The following is a 17,093-nucleotide window of genomic DNA, read 5'->3' on the forward strand; positions in this document are numbered from 1 at the left end:
TTTTGTGTGATCGGGACCTGAACATGCAGGAGGGTGAAAGGAGGGCAAGGAATAGAATGAATTGGAGCGATGTGGTATACCGGGGTTGACGTGCTGTCAGTGGATTGAATCAAGGCATGTGAAGCGTCTGGGGTAAACCATGGAAAGCTGTGTAGGTATGTATATTTGCGTGTGTGGACGTATGTATATACATGTGTATGGGGGTGGGTTGGGCCATTTCTTTCGTCTGTTTCCTTGCGCTACCTTGCAAACGCGGGAGACAGTGACAAAGCAAAAAAAAAAAAAATATATATATATATATATATATATATATATATATATATATATATATATATATATATATATATATATATATTATCCCTGGGGATAGGGGATTAAGAATACTTCCCACGTATTTCCTGCGTGTCGTAGAAGGCAACTAAAAGGGGAGGGAGCGGGGGGCTGGAAATCCTCCCCTCTCGTTTTTTTTTTTTTTTTCTCCAAAAGAAGGAACAGAGGGGGCCAGGTGAGGATATTCCGAAAAAGGCCCAGTCCTCTGTTCTTAACGCTACCTTCGCTAACGCGGGAAATGGCGAATAGTTTAAAAAAAAGAAAAAGATATATATATATATATATATATATATATAAATATAAATTTTAGGGAGAATAAAAAGATGTTCTGAAGGAGGTAAATAAAGTGCGTAAGACAAGGTAGCAAATGGGAACTTCAGTGAAGGGCGCAAATGGGGAGGGGATAACAAGTAGTGGTGATGTGAGAAGTAGATGGGGTGAGTATTTTGAAGGTTTGTTGAATGTGTTTGATGATAGAGTGGCAGATATAGGGTGTTTTGGTCGAGGTTATGTGCAAAGTGAGAGGGTTAGGGAAAATGATTTGGTAAACAGAGAAGAGGTAGTAAAAGCTTTGCGGAAGATGAAAGCCGGCAAGGCAGCAGGTTTGGATGGTATTGCAGTGGAATTTATTAAAAAAGGGGGTGACTGTATTGTTGACTGGTTGGTAAGGTTATTTAATGTATGTATGGCTCATGGTGAGGTGCCTGAGGATTGGCGGAATGCGTGCATAGTGCCATTGTACAAAGGCAAAGGGGATAAGAGTGAGTGCTCAAATTACAGAGGTATAAGTTTGTTGAGTATTCCTGGTAAATCATATGGGAGGGTATTGATTGGAGGGTGAAGGCATGTACAGAGCATCAGATTGGGGAAGAGCAGTGTGGTTTCAGAAGTGGTAGAGGATGTGTAGATCAGGTGTTTGCGTTGAAGAATGTATGTGAGAAATACTTAGAAAAGCAAATGGATTTGTATGTAGCATTTATGGATCTGGAGAAGGCATATGATAGAGTTGATAGAGATGCTCTGTGGAAGGTATTAAGAATATATGGTGTGGGAGGCAAGTTGTTAGAAGCAGTGAAAAGTTTTTATCGAGGATGTAAAGCATGTGTACGTGTAGGAAGAGAGGAAATTGATTGGTTCTCAGTGAATGCAGAAACTGATGACTGAGTTTGGTAAAGTGTGTGAAAGAAGAAAGCTGAGAGTGAATGTGAATAAGAGCAAGGTTATTAGGTGCAGTAGGGTTGAGGGCCAAGTCATTTGGGAGGTACGTTTGATTGTAGAAAAACTGGAGGAATCGAAGTGTTTTAGATATCTGGGAATGGATTTGGCAGTGGATGGAACCATGGAAGCAGAAGTGAGTCTTGGGGTGGGGAGGTAGCAAAAGTTCTGGGAGTGTTGAAAAATGTGTGGAAGGCAAGAACATTATCACTGAAAGCAAAAATGGGTATGTGGGTATGTTTGAAGGGATAGTGGCTCCAACAATGTTATTTGGTTTCGAGGCGTGGGCTATAGATAGAGTTGTGCGGAGGAGGGTGGATGTGTTGGAAATGAGATGTTTGAGGACAATATGTGATGCGAGGTGGTTTGATTGAGTAAGTAATGAAAGGGAAAGAGAGATGTGTGGTAATAAAAAGAGTATTGTAGAGAGAGCAGAAGAGGGTGGTTTGAAATGGTTTGGTCACATAAAGGGAATGAGTGAGGAAAGATTGACAAAGAGGATATATGTGTCAGAGTTAGAGGGAATGAGGAGAAGTGGGAGACCAAATTGGAGGTGGAAATTAGTGAAAAAGATTTTGGGTGATTGGGGCCTGAACATGCAGGAGGGTGAAAGGCGTTCAAGGAATAGAGTGAATTGGAACGATGTAGTATACCAGGGTTTGACGTTCTGTCAATGGATTGAACCAGGGCATGTGAAACGTGTGCGGTAAACCATGGAAAGCTTTATGTTGACTGGATGTGGAATGGGAGCTGTGGTTTTGGTGCATTATACATGAGAGCTAGAAACTGAGTGTGAATGAATGAGGCCTATGTTGCCTTTTCCTAGTGCTACCTCGTGCATATGCGGGGGGAGGGTGATGTCATTTCATGTATGGTGGGGTGGCAACGGGAATGAATAAGGGCAGACAGTATGAATTATGTACATGTGTATCTATGTATATGTCTGTGTGTGCATATATATGTATACATTGTGATTTATAGGTTTGTATATGTGCGTGTGTGGACATGTATGTTTATACATATGTATGTGGATGGGTTGGGCCATTCTTTCATCTGTTTCCATGTGCTACCTCGCTAAAGCGAGAGACAGCGACAAAGTGTAATAAATATAATATATAAACGTATATGTTTGATGATAGAATTGCAGATATAGGGTGTTTTGGTCGATTTGGTGTGCAGAGTGAGAGGGTTAAGGAGAATGATTTGGTAAACAGAGAAGAGGTAGTAAAAGCTTTGTGGAAGATGAAAGCCAGCAGGGCGGATGGTTTGGATGATATTGCGGTGGGATTTATAAAAAAAAGGTGACTCTGTTGTTGACTGGTTGTTAAGGTTATTTAATGTACATATGACTCATGGTGAGGTGCTTCATGATTGGCAGAATGCTTGCATAGTGCCATTGTACAAAGGCAAAGGGGGTAAAGGTGAGTGCTCAAAATACAGAGGTATAAGTTTGTTGAGTATTCCTGGGAAATTGAATGGGAGGGTATTGATTGAGAGGGTGAAGGCATGTACAGAGCATCATATTGGGGAAGAGTAGTGTAGTTTCAGAAGTTGTAGAGGATTGGATCAGGTGTTTCCTTTGAAGAATGTATGTGATAAATACTTAGAAAAGCAAATGGATTTGTATGTAGCATTTATGGATCAGGAGAAGTCATTTGAGAGTTGAGTTGATAGAGATGCTCTGTGAAAGGTATTAAGAATATATGGTGTGGGAGGCAAGTTGTTAGAAACAGTGAAAAGTTTTTATCGAGGATGTAAGGCATGTGTACGAGTAGGAAGAGAAGAAAGTGATTGGTTATCTGTGAATGTCGGTTTGCGACAGGGTGCATGATGTCTCCATGGTTGTTTAATTTGTTTATGGATGGGGTTTTAGGGTGGTGAATGCAAGACTTTTGGAGAGAGGGGCAAGTATGCAAGTTGTTGTGGATGAGAGAGGTTGGGAGGTGAGTCAGTTGTTGTTCGCTGATGATACAGCGCTGGTGGCTGATTCGTGTGAGAAACTGCAGAAGCTGGTGACTGAGTTTGGTAAAGTGTGTGAAAGAAGAAAGCTGAGAGTAAATGTGAATAAGAGCAAAGTTATTAGGTACAGTAGGGTTGAGGGACAAGTCAATTGGGAGGTAAGTTTGAATGAAGAAAAACTGGAGGAAGTGAAGTGTTGTAGATATCTGGGAGTGGATTTGGCAGCGGATGGAACCATGGAAGCGGAAGTGAGTCATATGGTGGGGGAGGGGGCGAAAGTTCTGGGACCATTGAAAAAAAGTGTGGAAGGTGAGAATGTCATCTCGGAAAGCAAGAATAGGTATGTTTGAAGGAATAATGGTTTTGACAATGTTATATAGTTGCCAGGTGTGGGCTATAGATAGAGTTGTGTGGAGGAGGGTGGATGTGCTGGAAATGAGATTTATAAGGACCGTATGTGGTGTGAGGTGGTTTGATCGAGTAAGTAATGAAAGGGTAAGAGAGATGTGTGGTAATGGAAAGAGTTTTTTTGAGAGAGCAGAAAAGGGTATTTTGAAATGGTTCGGTCGCATGGAGAGAGTGAGTGAGGAAAGATTGACAAAGAGGATATATGTGTCAGTGGTGGAGGGAACAAGGAGAAGCAGGAGACCAAATTGGAGGTGGAAAGCTGGAGTGAAAAAGATTTTGAGTGATTGGGGCCTGAACTTGCAGGAGGGTGAAAGGCGTGCAAGGAATAGAGTGAATTGGAACGATGTGGTATACCTTGGACGATGTGCTGTCAATGGATTTAACCAGGGCATGTGAAGCGTCTGGGGTAAACCATGGAAAATTTTATGTTGACTGGATGTGGAATGGGAGCTGTGGTTTCGGTGTATTTTACACGACAATTAGAGACTGAGTGTGAACGAATGTGGCCTCTGTTGTCTTTTCCTAGTGCTACCTCGCGCACTTGCGGGGGGGGGTGTCATTTCATGTGCGGCTGGTTGGCGACGCGAACGAATAAGGGCAGACAGTATGAATTATATACATGTGTATATATGTATATGTCTCTGTGTGCATACATATGTGTATTTGTTGAGATAAATAGGTATGTATATGTCCGTGTGTGGACATATATATATATATATATATATATATATATATATATATATATATATATATATATATATGTATATATATATATATATATATATATATATATATATATATATATATATATATATATATATATATGTGTGTATGTGGGTAGGTTGGGCCATTCTTTCATCTCTTTCCATGTGCTACCTCGCTGAAGTGGAAGACAGCGACAAAGTATAATAAATATAATATATAAATGTATATGTTTGATGATAGAGTTGCAGATATAGGGTATTTTGGTCGATTTGGTGTGCAGAGTAAGAGGGTTAATGAGAATGATTTGGTAAACAGAGAAGAGGTAGTAAAAGCTTTGCGGAAGATGAAAGCTGGCAGGGCGGAGGGTTTGGATGGTATTGCGGTGGAATTTATAAAAAAAGGGGATGACTGTGTTGTTGACTGGTTGGTAAGGTTATTTAATGTACATATGACTCATGGTGAGGTGCTTCAGGATTGGCAGAATGCTTGCATAGTCCCATTGTACAAAGGCAAAGGGGATAAAGGTGAGTGCTCAAATTACAGAGGTATAAGTTTGTTGAGTATTCCTGGGAAATTGTATGGGAGGGTATTGATTGAGAGGGTGAAGGCATGCACAGAGCATCAGATTGGGGAAGAGTAGTGTAGTTTCAGAAGTGGTAGAGGATTGGATTAGGTGTTTGCTTTGAAGAATGTTTGTGATAAATACTTAGAAAAGCAAATGGATTTTTTTTTTTTTTTTTTTTGCTTTGTCGCTGTCTCCCGCGTTTGCGAGGTAGCGCAAGGAAACAGACGAAAGAAATGGCCCAACCCACCCCCATACACATGTATATACATACGTCCACACACGCAAATATACATACCTACACAGCTTTCCATGGTTTACCCCAGACGCTTCACATGCCTTGATTCAATCCACTGACAGCACGTCAACCCCGGTATACCACATCGCTCCAATTCACTCTATTCCTTGCCCTCCTTTCACCCTCCTGCATGTTCAGGCCCCGATCACACAAAATCTTTTTCACTCCATCTTTCCACCTCCAATTTGGTCTCCCTATTCTCCTCGTTCCCTCCACCTCCGACACATATATCCTCTTGGTCAATCTTTCCTCACTCATTCTCTCCATGCGCCCAAACCATTTCAAAACACCCTCTTCTGCTCTCTCAACCACGCTCTTTTTATTTCCACACATCTCTCTTACCCTTACGTTACTTACTCGATCAAACCACCTCACACCACACATTGTCCTCAAACATCTCATTTCCAGCACATCCATCCTCCTGCGCACAACTCTATCCATAGCCCACGCCTCGCAACCATATAACATTGTTGGAACCACTATTCCTCCAAACATACCCATTTTTGCTTTCCGAGATAATGTTCTCGACTTCCACACATTCTTCAAGGCTCCCAGAATTTTCGCCCCCTCCCCCACCCTATGATCCACTTCCGCTTCCATGGTTCCATCCGCTGCCAGATCCACTCCCAGATATCTAAAACACTTCACTTCCTCCAGTTTTTCTCCATTCAAACTCACCTCCCAATTGACTTGACCCTCAACCCTACTGTACCTAATAACCTTGCTCTTATTCACATTTACTCTTAACTTTCTTCTTTCACACACTTTACCAAACTCAGTCACCAGCTTCTGCAGTTTCTCACATGAATCAGCCACCAGCGCTGTATCATCAGCGAACAACAACTGACTCACTTCCCAAGCTCTCTCATCCCCAACAGACTTCATACTTGCCCCTCTTTCCAAAACTCTTGCATTCACCTCCCTAACAACCCCATCCATAAACAAATTAAACAACCATGGAGACATCACACACCCCTGCCGCAAACCTACATTCACTGAGAACCAATCACTTTCCTCTCTTCCTACACGTACACATGCCTTACATCCTCGATAAAAACTTTTCACTGCTTCTAACAACTTGCCTCCCACACCATATATTCTTAATACCTTCCACAGAGCATCTCTATCAACTCTATCATATGCCTTCTCCAGATCCATAAATGCTACATACAAATCCATTTGCTTTTCTAAGTATTTCTCACATACATTCTTCAAAGCAAACACCTGATCCACACATCCTCTACCACTTCTGAAACCACACTGCTCTTCCCCAATCTGATGCTCTGTACATGCCTTCACCCTCTCAATCAATACCCTCCCATATGATTTACCAGGAATACTCAACAAACTTATACCTCTGTAATTTGAGCACTCACTCTTATCCCCTTTGCCTTTGTACAATGGCACTATGGACGCATTCCGCCAATCCTCAGGCACCTCACCATGAGTCATACATACATTAAATAACTTTACCAGCCAGTCAACAATACAGTCACCCCCTTTTTTAATAAATTCCACTGCAATACCATCCAAACCTGCTGCCTTGCCAGCTTTCATCTTCTGCAAAGCTTTTACTACCTCTTCTCTGTTTACCAAATCATTTTCCCTAACCCTCTCACTTTGCACACCACCTCGACCAAAACACCCTATATCTGCCACTCTATCATCAAACACATTCAACAAACCTTCAAAATACTCACTCCATCTCCTTCTCACATCACCACTACTTGTTATCACCTCCCCATTTGCGCCCTTCACTGAAGTTCCCATTTGCTCCCTTGTCTTACGCACTTTATTTACCTCCTTCCAGAACATCTTTTTATTCTCCCTAAAATTTAATGATACTCTCTCACCCCAACTCTCATTTGCCCTTTTTTCACCTCTTGCACCTTTCTCTTGACCTCCAGTCTCTTTCTTTTATACATCTCCCACTCAATTGCATTTTTTCCCTGCAACAATCGTCCAAATGCCTCTCTCTTCTCTTTCACTACTACTCTTACTTCTTCATCCCACCACTCACTACCCTTTCTAATCAACCCACCTCCCACTCTTCTCATGCCACAAGCATCTTTTGCGCAATCCATCACTGATTCCCTAAATACATCCCATTCCTCCCCCACTCCCCTTACTTCCATTGTTCTCACCTTTTTCCATTCTGTACTCAGTCTCTCCTGGTACTGCCTCACACAAGTCTCCTTCCCAAGCTCACTTACTCTCACCACCCTCTTCACCCCAACATTCACTCTTCTTTTCTGAAAACCCATACAAATCTTCACCTTAGCCTCCACAAGATAATGATCAGACATCCCTCCAGTTGCACCTCTCAGCACATTAACATCCAAAAGTCTCTCTTTCGCGTGCCTGTCAATTAACACGTAGTCCAATAACGCTCTCTGGCCATCTCTCCTACTTACATAAGTATACTTATGTATATCTCGCTTTTTAAACCAGGTATTCTCAATCATCAGTCCTTTTTCAGCACATAAATCTACAAGCTCTTCACCATTTCCATTTACAACACTGAACACCCCATGTATTCCAATTATATCCTCAACTGCCACATTACTCACCTTTGCATTCAAATCACCCATCTCTATAACCCAGTCTCGTGCATCAAAACCACTAACACACTCATTCAGCTGCTCCCAAAACACTTGCCTCTCATGATCTTTCTTCTCATGCCCAGGTGCATATGCACCGATAATCACCCATCTCTCTCCATCAACTTTCAGTTTTACCCATATTAATCGAGAATTTACTTTCTTACATTCTATCACATACTCCCACAACTCCTGTTTCAGGAGTACTGCTACTCCTTCCCTTGCTCTTGTCCTCTCACTAACCCCTGACTTTACTCCCAAGACATTCCCAAACCACTCTTCCCCTTTACCCTTGAGCTTCGTTTCACTCAGAGCCAAAACATCCAGGTTCCTTTCCTCAAACATACTACGTATCTCTCCTTTTTTCACATCTTGGTTACATCCACACACATTTAGGCACCCCAATCTGAGCCTTCGAGGAGGATGAGCTCTTCCCGCGTGACTCCTTCTTCTGTTTCCCATTTTAGAAAGTTAAAAAAATACAAGTTAAAAAAATAAATGGATTTGTATGTAGCGTTTATGGATCAGGAGAAGTCATTTGATAGTTGAGTTGATAGAGATGCTCTGTGGAAGGTATTAAGAATATATGGTGTGGGAGGCAAGTTGTTAGAAACAGTGAAAAGTTTTTATCGAGGATGTGAGGCATGTGTACGAGTAGGAAGAGAGGAAAGTGATTGGTTCTCAGTGAATGTAGGTTTGCAGTAGGGTTGTGTGATGTCTCCATGGTTGTTTAATTTGTTTATGGATGGGTTTGTTAGGGAGGTGAATGCAAGACTTATGGAGATAGGGGCAAGTATGCAAGTTGTTGTGGATGAGATAGCTTGTGAAGTGAGTCAGTTGTTGTTCGCTGATGATACGGCGCTGGTGGCTGATTCATGTGAGAAACTGCAGAAGCTGGTGACTGAGTTTGGTAAAGTGTGTGAAAGAAGAAAGCTGAGAGTAAATGTGAATAAGAGCAAGGTTATTAGGTACAGTAGGGTTGAGGGACAAGTCAATTGGGAGGTAAGTTTGAATGAAGAAAAACTGGAGGAAGTGAAATGTTTTAGATATCTGGGAGTGGATTTGGCAGTGGATGGAACCATGGGAGAGGAAGTGAGTCATATGGTGGGGGAGGGGGCGAAAGTTCTGGGACCATTGAAAAAAATGTGTAAGGCGAGAACGTCAACTCGGAAAGCAAAAATAGGTATATTTGAAGGAATAGTGGTTTTGACAATGTTATATACTTGCGAGGCGTGGGCTATAGATAGAGTTGTGTGGAGGAGGGTGGATGTGCTGGAATTGAAACTTATAAGGACAGTATGGTGTGTGAGGTGGTTTGATCTAGTAAGTAATGAAAGGGTAAGAGAGATGTGTGGTAATGGAAAGAGTGTGGTTGAGAGAGCAGAAGAGGGTGTTTTGAAATGGATTGGTCACAATGAGAGAATGAGTGAGGAAAGATTGACAAAGAGGATATATTTGTCAGAGGTGGAGTTAACAAGGAGAAGTGGTAGACCAAATTGGAGGTGGAAAGCTGGAGTGAAAAAGATTTTGAGTGATTGGGGCCTGAACATGCAGGAGGGTGAAAGGTGTACAAGGAATAGAGTGAATTGGAACAACATGGTATACCTTGGACGATGTGCTGTCAGTGGATTCAACCAGGGCATGTGAAGCGTCTGGGGTAAACCATGAAAAGTTTTATGTTGACTGGATGTGGAATGGGAGCTGTGGTTTCGGTACATTTTACACGACAGCTAGAGACTGAGTGTGAACGAATGTGGCCTTTGTTGTCTTTTCCTAGTGCTACCTTGCACACTTGCAGGGGGAGGGGGTTGTCATTTCATGTGTGGCTGGTTGGTGATGGGAATGAATAAAGGCAGACAGTATGAATTATATCCATGTGTATATATGTATATGTCTCTGTGTGTATATATATGTGTATACGTTGAGATGTATAGGTATGTATATGTGCATGTGTGGACACGTATGTATATACATGTGTATGTGGGTGGGTTGGACCATTCTTGCGTGTGTTTCCTTGCGCTACCTCGCCAATGCGAGAGACAGCGACAAAGTATGATAAATGTATATTATTATTATTATTATTATTATTATTATTATTATTATTATTATTATTATTATTATTCTACTTGATCACCATTTCCCGCATCAACGACGTAGTGCTAGGAAACAGATGAAGAAAGACTCCTCTCATGTACATACATATATACATACATGTACTTATACATACATATACATATACATAACTTATGCAAATATACATACATATACTTACTCAGATATATACATATATACTTATGTACATATTCACACTTGCTTGCCCTCATCCATTCCCTGCACCACCCTGCCCCACAGGAAACAGCATCACCACCCCCAGCTTTAGTGAGATAACACCAGGAAAACAGACAAAAAAAGGCTACATTTGTTAACACTCAGTCTCTAGCTTTACTTTGTAATGCTCCAAGACCACAGCTCCCTATCCACATCCAGGTCCCATAGACCTTTCCATGGTTTACCCAAGACATTTCACAAGCACTGGTTCAGTCCATTGACAGCACATCGACCCCGGTATACCACATTGTTCCAATTCACTCTATTCCTTGCACACCTCTCACCTTCCTGCATGTTCAGGCCCCAATTGCTCAAGTGTATGTATGTATATGTATATGTCCGTGTACATGTATATATGTATATTGTATGTGAGTGGATGTGTCTTTCTTTCTCTGTTTCCTGGCACTTCCTCACTAACATAGGAAATGGTGATCAAGTATAGAAAAAAGAATCTATTGGTGTTTCTCTTATTATTCATGCTTATTGCCTTTCTTTGTTTTTCTGTGGACATCAAAAGGAATTTTTTTTCTGGTATTCAGTGGTACATATGTATGAAAAAGTATGTAGTACTGCATATGTGTCCTGTTTATTTAGTTTTAAGATTTGCTAACATGTATTCTGTTCATTCTATTTCTAGCTTTCCTTCCTTAAGAACTATGTTTATAGTATTTGATGTATTATAACTTAACATATCTAAACCTCATAGTGACTTTTCTATGTGATAGCTTTTCTTCCTTTGAGTTATGAATTTTACATATGCTATATTATACTTTAACATTTTTCATCCCCAAAGTAACTTTTATATGTCATAACTTTTCTTTCCTATTGATTATTAATGTAGCATATGTTATATTAAAGCCTAATATATCTTATCCTCAGAGTGACTTTTATATGTATGACATCGAGAACAACAAGTGGACTCTCGTTACTGAAGATACAGCTTCATTGGGTGGCCCTCGACTTATATTTGATCATCAGATGGTGATGGATGTCGAGAAACGGATCATTTATGTCTTCGGGGGACGTGTCCTAACCCCCTCAAGATGGGAAGGGTGTGCTGGGGGGTATATAAATGTTACTTTTTATAAGTATTACTTTTAAGATAATTTTAAGTTAATTATAATTATATTTATAATTACCTCAGGACCTCTTATGAGGAAAGAGCCAAGGGATTACCCAGAAACTCTTTCTAAAAGCAATTGCAGCCCAAGGCAGCATCACCTCCAGTAGCAGGGAGATGTGAACTCCTTTGGAGTGAGAACTTCTTTGATGAGACTATGCTTCCAGTGATACAGCCTCACCAAAGGTGCCTTTTCATTTGTGATGTAACCTCTGACAGGTGAAGTCCTCAAGCACCCTCACATGTCGTAGAAGGCGACTAAAGGAGATGGGGGCGGGGGGCTAGAAACCATCCCTCCTTATATTTTAACTTTCTAAAAGGGGAAACAGAAGAAGGAGTCACACGGGGAGGGCTCATCCTCCTCGAAGGCTCAGACTGAGGTGTCCAAGTGTGTGTGGATGTAACCAAGATGAGAAAAAAGGCGAGATTGGTATTATGTTTGAGAAAAGGAAACTGGATGTTCTGGCTCTGAGTGAAACGAAGCTCAAGGGTAAAGGGGAAGAGTGGTTTGGGCATGTCTTGGGAGTAAAGTCAGGGGTTGGTGAGAGTACAAGAGCAAGGGAAGGAGTAGCACTACTCCTGAAACAGGCATGGTAGGAGTATGTGATAGAGTGTAAGAAAGTAAACTCTAGATTGATAGGAGTAAAACTAAAAGTGGATGGAGAGAGATGGGTGATTATTGGTGCATATGCACCTGGGCATGAGAAGAAAGATCATGAGAGGCAAGTGTTTTGGGAGCAGATGAGTGAGTGTTAGTAGTTTTGATGCACGTGACCGGGTTATAGTGATGGATGATTTGAATGCAAAGGTGAGTAATGTGGCAGTTAAGGGAATGATTGGTGTACATGGGGTGTTCAGTGTTGTAAATGGAAATGGTGAAGAGCTTGTAGATTTGTGCGTTGAAAAAGGACTGATGATTGGAAATGCTTGGCTTAAAAAGAGATATATGTAAGTAGGAGAGATGGCCAGAGAGCATTACTGGATTACATGTTAATTGACCGGCGCGTTAAGGTTAATGTGCTGAGAGGTGCAACTGGAGGGATGTCTGAGTATTATCTTGTGGAGGCTAAGGTGAAGATTTGTAGAGGTTTTCAGAAAAGAAGAGAGAATGTTGGGGTAGAGAGAGTGGTGACAGTAAGTGAGCTTGGGAAGGAGACTTGTGTGAGGAAGTACCAGGAGAGACTGAGTACAGAATGGAAAAAGGTGAGAACAAAAGACGTAAGGGGAGTGGGGGAGGAATGGGATGTATTTAGGGAAGCAGTGATGGCTTGCGCAAAAGATGCTTATGGGATGAGAAGTGTGGGAGGTGGGCAGATTAGAAAAGGTAGTGAGTGGTGGAATGAAGAAGTAAGATTACTAGTGAAAGAGAAGAGAGAGGCATTTGGACGATTTTTGCAGGGAAATACTGCAAATGAGTGGGAGATGTATAAAAGAAAGAGGCAGGAGCTCAAGAGAAAGGTGCAAGAAGTGAAAAAGAGGGCAAATGAGAGTTGGAGTGAGAGAGTATCATTAAATTTTAGGGAGAATAAAAAGATGTTTTGTAAGGAGGTAAATAAATTGCATAAGACAAGGGAACAAATGGGAACATCAGTGAAGGGGGTTAATGGGGAGGTGATAACAAGTAGTGGTGATGTGAGGAGATGGAGTGAGTATTTTGAAGGTTTTTTGAATGTGTTTCATATCAGAGTAGCAGATATAGGGTGTTTTGGTCGAGGTGGTGTGCAAAGTGAGAGGGTTAGGGAGAATGATTTGGTAAACATAGAAGAGGTAGTAAAAACTTTGCGGAAGATGAAAGCCGGCAAGTCAGCAGGTTTGGATGGTATTGCAGTGGAATTTATCAAAAAAGGGGGTGACCATGTTGTTGACTGGTTGGTAAGGTTATTTAATGTATGTATGACTCATGGTGAGGTGCCTGAGGATTGGCGGAATGCTTGCATAGTGCCATTGTACAGAGGCAAAGGGGATAAAGGTGAGTGCTCAAATTACAGAGGTATAAGTTTGTTGAGTAGTCCTGGGAAATTATATGGGAAGGTATTGATTAAGAGGGTGAAGGCATGTACAGAGCATCAGATTGGGGAAGAGCAGTGTGGTTTCAGAAGTGGTAGAGGATATGTGGATCAGGTGTTTGCTTTAAAGTATGTATGTGAGAAATACTTAGAAAAGCAAATGGATTTGTATGTAGCATTTATGGATCTGGAGAAGACATATGATAGAGTTGATAGAGATGCTCTGTGGTAGGTATTAAGAATATGTGGTGTGGGAGGCAAGTTGTTAGAAGCAGTGAAAAGTTTTTATCGAGGATGTAAGGCATGTGTACGTGTAGGAAGAGAGGAAAGTGATTGGTTCTCAGTGAATGTAGGTTTGCGGCAGGGGTGTGTGATGTCTCCATGGTTGTTTAATTTGTTTATGGATGGGGTTGTTAGGGAGGTGAATGCAAGAGTTTTGGAAAGAGGGGCAAGTATGAAGTCTGTTGGGGATGAGAGAGCTTGGGAAGTGAGTCAGTTGTTGTTCGCTGATGATACAGCGCTGGTGGCTGATTCATGTGAGAAACTGCAGAAGCTGGTGACTGAGTTTGGTAAAGTGTGTGGAAGAAGAAAGTTAAGAGTAAATGTGAATAAGAGCAAGGCTATTAGGTACAGTAGGGTTGAGGGTCAAGTCAATTGGGAGGTGAGTTTGAATGGAGAAAAACTGGAGGAAGTGAAGTGTTTTAGATATCTGGGAGTGGATCTGGCAGCGGATGGAACCGTGGAAGCGGATGTGGATCATAGGGTGGGGAGGGGGCGAAAATTCTGGGAGCCTTGAAAAATGTGTGGAAGTCGAGAACATTATCTCGGAAAGCAAAAATGGGTATGTTTGAAGGAATAGTGGTTCCAACAATGTTGTATGGTTACGAGGCGTGGGCTATGGATAGAGTTGTGCGCAGGAGGATGGATGTGCTGGAAATGAGATGTTTGAGGACAATGTGTGGTGTGAGGTGGTTTGATCGAGTAAGTAACGTAAGGGTAAGAGAGATGTGTGGAAATAAAAAGAGCGTGGTTGAGAGAGCAGAAGAGGGTGTTTTGAAATGGTTTGGGCACATGGAGAGAATGAGTGAGGAAAGATTGACCAAGAGGATATATGTGTCGGAGGTGGAGGGAACGAGGAGAAGAGGGAGACCAAATTGGAGGTGGAAGGATGGAGTGAAAAAGATTTTGTGTGATCGGGGCCTGAACATGCAGGAGGGTGAAAGGAGGGCAAGGAATAGAGTGAATTGGATCGATGTGGTATACCGGGGTTGACGTGCTGTCAGTGGATTGAATCAAGGCATGTGAAGCGTCTGGGGTAAACCATGGAAAGCTGTGTAGGGATGTATATTTGCGTGTGTGGACGTATGTATATACATGTGTATGGGGGTGGGTTGGGCCATTTCTTTCGTCTGTTTCCTTGCGCTACCTCGCAAACGCGGGAGACAGCGACAAAGCAAAAAAAAAAAAAAGTAAGGCATGTATACGTGTAGGAAGAGAGGAAGGTGATTGGTTCTCAGTGAATGTCGGTTTCGGCAGGGGTGCGTGATGTTTCCATGGTTGTTTGATTTGTTTATGGATTGGGATGTTAGGGAGGTGAATGCAAGAGTTTTGGAAAGAGGGGCAAGTATGCAGTCTGTTGTGGATGAGAGAGCTTGGGAAGTGAGTCAGTTGTTGTTGGCTGATGATACAGCGCTGCTGGCTGATTCGTGTGAGAAAATGCAGAAACTGGTGACTGAGTTTGGAAAGAAGAAAGAAGAAAGCTGAGAGTGAATATGAATAAGAGCAAGGTTATTAGGTACAGTAGGTTAAGGGACAAGTCAATTGGGAGGTACATTTGATTGGAGAAACACTGGAGGAAGTGAAGTGTTTTAGTTATCTGGGAGTGGATTTGGCAGTGGATGGGACCATGAAAGTGGAAGAGATTCATAGGGTGAGGGAGGTGGCAAAAGTTCTAGGAGTGTTTGAAAAATGTGTAGAAGGCAAGAATGTTATCTCGAAAAGCAAAAATAGGTATATTTGAAGGAATAGTGGTTCCAACAATGTTATATGCTTGTGAGGTGTGGGCTATAGATAGAGTTGTGCAGAGGATGGTTGATGTGCTGGAAATGAGATGTTTGAGGACAATATGTGGTGTGAGGTGGTGTCTCGAGTAAGTAATGAAAGGGAAAGAGAGATGTGTGGTAATAAAAAAGTGTGGTTAAGAGAGGGTGTTTTGTAATGGTTTGGTCACATGGAGAGATTGAGTGAGGAAAGATTGACAAAGAGGATATATGTGTAAGAGGTGGAGGGAACGAGGAGAAGTGGGAGACCAAATTGGAGGTGGAAAGATGAAGTGAAAAAGATTTTGAGTGATCGGGGCCTGAACATGCAGGAGGGTGAAAGGCGTACAAGGAATACAGTGAATTTGAACAATGTGGTATACCAGGGTCGACATGCTGTCAACGGAGTTTTATTCTGCTTTGTCGCTGTCTCCCGCGTTAGCGAGGTATCACAAGGAAACAGCCAAAAGAATGGCCCAACACACCCACATACACATCTATATACATACACGTCCTCACACGCAAATATACATAACTATGAATATCAATGTATACATATATATATATACACACACAGACATATAGATATATACCCATGTACATAATTCATACTGTCTGCCTTTATTCATTCCCATCGCCACCCCCGCCACACATGGAATAGCAACACCCTCCCCCCTCATGTGTGCAAGGTAGCACTGGGAAAAGACAACAAAGGCCCCATTCGTTTACACTCAGTCTCTAGCTGTCATGTAATAATGCACCGAAACCACAGCTCCCTTTCCACATCCAGGCCCGACAGAACTTTCCATGGTTTACCCCAGATGTTTCACATGCCCTGGTTCAATCCATTGACAGCACGTCAACCCTGGTACACCACAGCGTTCCAATTCACTCTATTCCTTGCACGCCTTTCACCCTCCTGCATGTTCAGGCCCTGATCACTCAAAATGTTTTTCACTCCATCTTTCCACCTCCAATTTGGTCTCCCACTTCTCGTTCCCTCCACCTCCAACACATATATCCTCTTTGTCAATCTTTCCTCACTCATTCTCTCCATGCGACCAAACCATTTCAAAACACCCTCTTCAGCTCTCTCATCCACACTCATTTTATTACCACACATCTCTCTTACCCTATTGTTACTTACTCGATCAAACCACCTCACACCACATATTGTCCTCAAACATCTCATTTCCAGCACATCCACCCTCCTGCGCACAACTCTATCCATAGTCCACGCCTTGCAATCATACAACATTGTTGGACACACAATTCCTTCAAACAAACCCATTTCTGCTTTCCGAGATAATGTTCTCGACTTCCACACATTCTTCAAGGCTGCTAGATTTTCGCCCCTTCCCCCACCCTATGATTCACTTCTGCTTCCATAGTTCCATCTGCTGCCAAATCCACTCCCAGATATCTAAAACACTTCACTTCCTCCAGTTTTTCTCCATTCAAACTTACCTTCCAATTGACTTGACCCTCAACCCTACTGTACCTAGTAACCTTACTCTTATTCA

The 17,093-nt window shown here is 42.0% G+C and overlaps 1 protein-coding gene across 1 annotated transcript in view; it reads left to right on the forward strand.

The window, feature by feature from the left end:
• Positions 1 to 17,093, forward strand: part of muskelin (muskelin 1) — a 512,022-nt gene that overhangs the window by 299,610 nt on the left and 195,319 nt on the right. The window contains exon 8 of the mRNA XM_071674329.1: positions 11,285 to 11,469. Within this exon, the coding sequence (XP_071530430.1) occupies positions 11,285 to 11,469 (185 nt within the window). The remainder of the gene's footprint in view (positions 1 to 11,284; positions 11,470 to 17,093) is intronic.

The sequence above is a fragment of the Panulirus ornatus genome, chromosome 19, assembly GCF_036320965.1.
Source record: "Panulirus ornatus isolate Po-2019 chromosome 19, ASM3632096v1, whole genome shotgun sequence".
Lineage (NCBI taxonomy): Eukaryota > Metazoa > Arthropoda > Malacostraca > Decapoda > Palinuridae > Panulirus > Panulirus ornatus.